At 29.2% G+C, this 5,365-nt stretch overlaps 1 protein-coding gene across 1 annotated transcript in view; it reads left to right on the top strand.

Moving 5' to 3' along the window:
- The first annotated feature begins 205 nt into the window (after positions 1-205).
- LOC106463292 (translocon-associated protein subunit alpha-like) overlaps positions 206-5,365 on the top strand; it is a 37,147-nt gene continuing 31,987 nt past the window's right edge. Inside the window, exons 1-2 of the mRNA XM_013923306.2 lie at positions 206-384; positions 2,252-2,388. Coding sequence (XP_013778760.1) covers positions 315-384; positions 2,252-2,388 — 207 coding nt within the window. The 5' untranslated portion in view covers positions 206-314. The remainder of the gene's footprint in view (positions 385-2,251; positions 2,389-5,365) is intronic.

Genomic DNA, 5,365 nt, shown 5'->3' on the forward strand with positions numbered 1-5,365 from the left:
TACCAAACGTCACTCACCTATACATTAGTCTTTAATTTCACACTTTATGTCTTTGATTTTGATTTTTTATTTAACTGAAAATATTTCTTGCTTTTTTCACTCTTTCTCTGTATTTATCTATCTATCTATATATACATATATATATATATTGCGTAACTTCATATTATCCTTGTAATTAATGATATTATATTATTTAAAAAAAATAGCGCCCTCTTTCCATGACAGGCTAGATACCGTACCGTAGTGTTTACGACGGTGGTTGAAATTATTGAGGATAATCTTGTATTATTTAATACATTAGACAATACTTGATCATGAAATGTATGATTCAGTATCTGTTACTGCTACTGATTTTTACAACTTCGTTAATAACGCACGGAAATGGTATGTGTTTTGATTACCTGATAAGTGATAAATGTACGTGTTTATATAGGATATACTACAGATTCACACAAGAAACTGAAATTGAAAACTTTGGCAAGGCACTGATCAGTGATAATGATAACCTATACCGTTATGTAGCATCATTATTAATTAAACAGCAATGATAATATTTGGTTGTATTAAATTTCGCTATAATCTTATATAAATATATAGATTGGTAGAAACAGAAACTATAATTATAATAGAAAATAATTTTATAATAGCTGTATAACTTATGGTGTTCCACCATACATAAATCATGTTTTTTTTTAAAGATACATTAGCTCAGTGCTTCTCAACGTTTTCCAATATCATTCACTCCTATAAGTTTTTCACAACAGCTCACTCACTCTAGTTCGAAAAAAGACTAAAAAGTACTAAAATAAAATGCTAAATTCTTTATTATGACTTAAATATACACCAAACTACAACTAGAATGAATACAACATAAAATAGATATATTTATCAGGTTACAACTATAATAAATATAATATCTCGTTACTTTTTTTGCTCTTGAATTTATTGTATAATTGATAATATTCATTCACCATGATTCTGATTTCATTCACCCATTTGAGAAGCACTGCATTATCTTACTGTACAGCTTTATGAAATACCTTAAATAGAAGTTTCATCAACTGAAAAATTAAAAAGTTATTCATAGAGATTAAGTTTTAAAAGTTTAAATATAATTTCAAGTTAATGACATATGACTATAAAAATTTGTCATGGCAGGAAGCCATGACATGATCGCCTACAGTTCTGTAAAACAGAAGCAAAAACTTATTGTATGAATGTAAATAGTATTTTTGTAAAATAATTATCTTTGTAACCATTGAACAGAGCTTTATAACTTTATCATTCAGTCATTTCAATTTTTACAGCTTCTTTCTTTTTTTTTCTAAAAAAGTTTAGTGATATTAATATATACTCACTTCCAAAGCATGACTGCTTGAAATTCCAAACCTTTTAATTTATTTTGGTTATGGTGCACTGTATAGTAGGTACAATTGTTCTAAAGAAATGAATAATTAATAAACAAAAATGATATTTTATTATGCTAAAAAATAATAAACTGAACAACTTGCATGTGTTAATATAAAGAAATGTTTAATGTCATGATTCATGAAAATGACCAACTTAATGAAATTTGGTTAATTAGTGTTAATTGAAGTTTGTTCAACTTGATTAATTTCATGATTCATGAAAATTATCAACTTAATGAAATTTGGTTAATTAGTGTTAATTGAAGTTTGTTCAGCTTGATTAATGTCATGATTCATGAAAATGATCAACTTAATGAAATTTGGTTAATTAGTGTTAATTGAAGTTTGTTCAGCTTGATTAATGTCATGATTCATGAAAATGATCAACTTAATGAAATTTGGGTTTCCATTTATTACTATTTTTGTTTATTCCATCCATCCAAAGAATCAAAATATCATCATTATGTTGTTAAACATAAAATTACACAATGGGGTGTCTGTGCTTTGTCTATCTTTGGTTTTTAAGCCCGACTTTAGGTTTTTAAGTTGTGTTTTAGCCATATAATGTGAGAATAATTGACCAGTTGAATATAATCGATTAGTGAGCACAGTGATTAATTTATCAACAAATTCCACTAATTGCCTAGATTTAATAAGGAGTAGTCCACCCTGATGGTACTCAAACTGAATATAGCCTTAGTGATTATGAGCTGAATGTAAATTAATTCTACTAGCTGTAAATGATGCTGTAAACACTCTTTGTATTATTTTCTAAATGTCAAAATATTAAATTTGCACCTTCTACTAAGTATGTTAAATGCTGTATATATGATCTTATTCAGTCGGGCTGGCATCTGCAAGCCTGGTCAGTGCTCAAGAGGCTGGAGATTCCTTGGAGGGTGAAGATGATGATGTTCAGGTGGAAATGGATGAAGGAAGTCCACTGCCAAATGATGATTCAACCAGTGTAACACAAAAAGTGAGTTAAACTAGATCCTATATGAAATATCTGGACTTTGTACAAAGTAGATAATGGTTTTCACCTTTGGTGACGATTCTACCACAGTGAGTACATAATAACTTTCTGCATACTTAAATGATGTTTGAGGTGTAATTCATGATGGTTAGTGAGGGGGAAGAAAACATTAATTTTGTGAAGTAAGACCTAGTAACTCAGTAAATAAAATTGTTATTAAGGACTTTTCAGTATACATGTTGTGGAATATATTGTTGATTTTTTCCCTTTAAGATGACAGTTTGTTAAACGTTACACCGCAGTGTTTAATCATAGATCCCAGTGATACTGTAGAAGTCAGAATTAAAGGGCACTTCACCAGTATCAATTTGAAGAAACAGTACCTTCTGGTATATATTTAAAAAGTCATTGTATTTAGTATCTAAACTTTATAACTCTAGCAGAAAAAAAATGTAATGATAAACTCCAGTTTAGGCTATTGAAAAAGTTTTTAAAACATTTTGACTACACATTGTCCAATTTGTAACGAGTCAGCAACCTAAGGCACATGTGCCACCCTGTGGCACACAAAGAGATTTTGTGTGGCATGCTAATTAACAGAAAAATAAATACAAAAAAAGTATATTTTTTTAAAGAAAAGAGTAAAATTCTTTAGTTTACTGGTGCATATACAAGACTGTTTAGTTTAAGAGTTATTATTTAGTTTATTTAGTGATTTAATATTTAATGATTATTTACGTTACATAACAAGAGTGTTAAAAGTGATAGTTGTGACAAGTTTCGTTATGTAACTGTATGAGTCGCACTTTTTGTCATCGTACTCGAAGCTTCTAAGTTTTTCTTGTTAAGTGTCATATTGCTTTACTAGAAGGCTAGATGTTTCTAGATTTTTCTGTAGTGTGTTAAAAGTTAATTATTTTAAAAGTGATAGTTATGACAAGTTTCATTATGTAGCTGTATGAGTCGCATTTTTTGTCATTGTACTCGAAGCTTCTAAGTTTTTCTTTTTAAGTGTCATATTGCTTTACTAGAAGGCTAGATGTTTCTAGATTTTTCTGTAGTGTGTTAAAAGTTAATTATTTTAAAAGTGATAGTTATGACAAGTTTCATTATGTAGCTGTATGAGTCGCATTTTTTGTCATTGTACTCGAAGCTTCTAAGTTTTTCTTTTTAAGTGTCATATTGTTATAACTAGAGAGCTAGATGTTTCTAGATTTTTCTGTAGTGTGTTATAAATATATGCAGATACAGAGAGCAAAGAAGTTGGTGAAAGTGAACTTAGACTGCGTGTCAGTTTAGACGCAATGGGCAATTTCTAAAGTGAGTTTCACAGCTTGTATTGTAACAACAGAGTAGAGGAGAATAATTTGTTTTGTAAATGGGTGTTCTAAAGTAATTGAACCTGTCTGTATGGACTTTGATGAAAAGGAGGCAATTATTTAAAGCTCTGGATACAAGTGTTGTAACCAACAGTTATAGTGGTGATTTTAAAAGTGAGTTTCACAGCCTTGCAACAACAGAGTAGAGGAGAATAATTTGTCTTAGCAAAGGATGTTCTAAAGTAATTGAACCCGCCAATGTGGACTTTGACGAGAAAGAGACAATTATTTGAAGCTTTGTTTGTGTTGAAATTTATAGCCAACAAGTCACAGACACCTATTGTAAAGAATCACGGTGCTATAAAAACCTGAAATTTACGATTACTACTTTATTACGGTGTTAATATACCATATTTATGTATTATTATAAACTACTAATTAGGTAATCATACTACATACATCATAAGATTATAATATTTTAAACCTAGATAAAAAAACAATGGTGACATGTGCAGAGGGTCTTAAATTTTTAATATTGATAAGTGGCACCTAATAGAAACACATTGCCTACTCCTGATCTATAATATTTTATTCAATTAATGCCCACCCTGACTTTTGCTCACTTTGTTGTCATTAGGGCTGGGCATTTAGTGAAATTTGATGATTGATTAATCAGTCATTAAGCAATTACAATCAACTAATAGATTATTCTTCCACGAGTCTTGGATAGTTGGAATAATTAAAAATAGTAATAATTGGATGTACTAATTTTGATTTGTTGATTATTTTCGTGAGTTGTGACACTAATTGATTAAGCTTAACAACCTTGAATTAATCAACAATGATAATGAAAAAATCATAATGGCAATATTTTGATTTCTTGGATAGCTGTAATAATCAGAAGCTCTAGTTTATGATTAGTTAATTATGTTTGTGATATTAATCAATTTATTTATAATTTTAATTAATCAATTATTTTATCTTACACGAGTTGATGTACTCAAAGCTTGTAGGTGGTTGACTTAATCGTCTAGTTCTAGCTGTCATACATCCTCATTATGATAATTTGTTTAATGTAATGCATGTTTTGTGTTGCTTTCTCAATATTTTCTTGTTTTTCATTATGCTTTTCTATAAACAAAGCTGATGGTAAAAAGCACAAAATCATCAGTATATTCTGTCAGTTTGACATAGTGTTGTTTTGATTCATTTTGGGATTTTAGGTGTGTTTCATGTTTTGCTTTGTCACTATTTGTTGGCAAGCATCATCAAGGTTATATTTTAGCTTCACCTTAACATGTGTATTTTTTATCATATAACTTAAACATGTACATCTTTAGTTTATTTACATGGCCACCTATTGCTGTTTTGCCTTGAATAACATTTTACATGATTCTAAATGAAAAAAAAAGTTATGTTAAAGTCCATTTTTAGCTTCTTGTTTGTCTTAGCCCTGCTGATAAACTGTTTGATGACATTTAAACTTTTTTTCTTTACATCTAATGGTATCAGTTAAAATGGAAACAATTTTTCCTTTCTCCATTTGCAAAGAAAGATGTGTGCTTAGTGGTGTTAGGCAAAGATGTGATATGAATTTTGTAATCCTAAACGAGCAGAGTGTTTGCTATGATTATTAGAACAAAGATCTTAAACTAATTTTA

Source organism: Limulus polyphemus, unplaced genomic scaffold (assembly GCF_000517525.1).
Source record: "Limulus polyphemus unplaced genomic scaffold, Limulus_polyphemus-2.1.2 Scaffold1369, whole genome shotgun sequence".
NCBI lineage: Eukaryota > Metazoa > Arthropoda > Merostomata > Xiphosura > Limulidae > Limulus > Limulus polyphemus.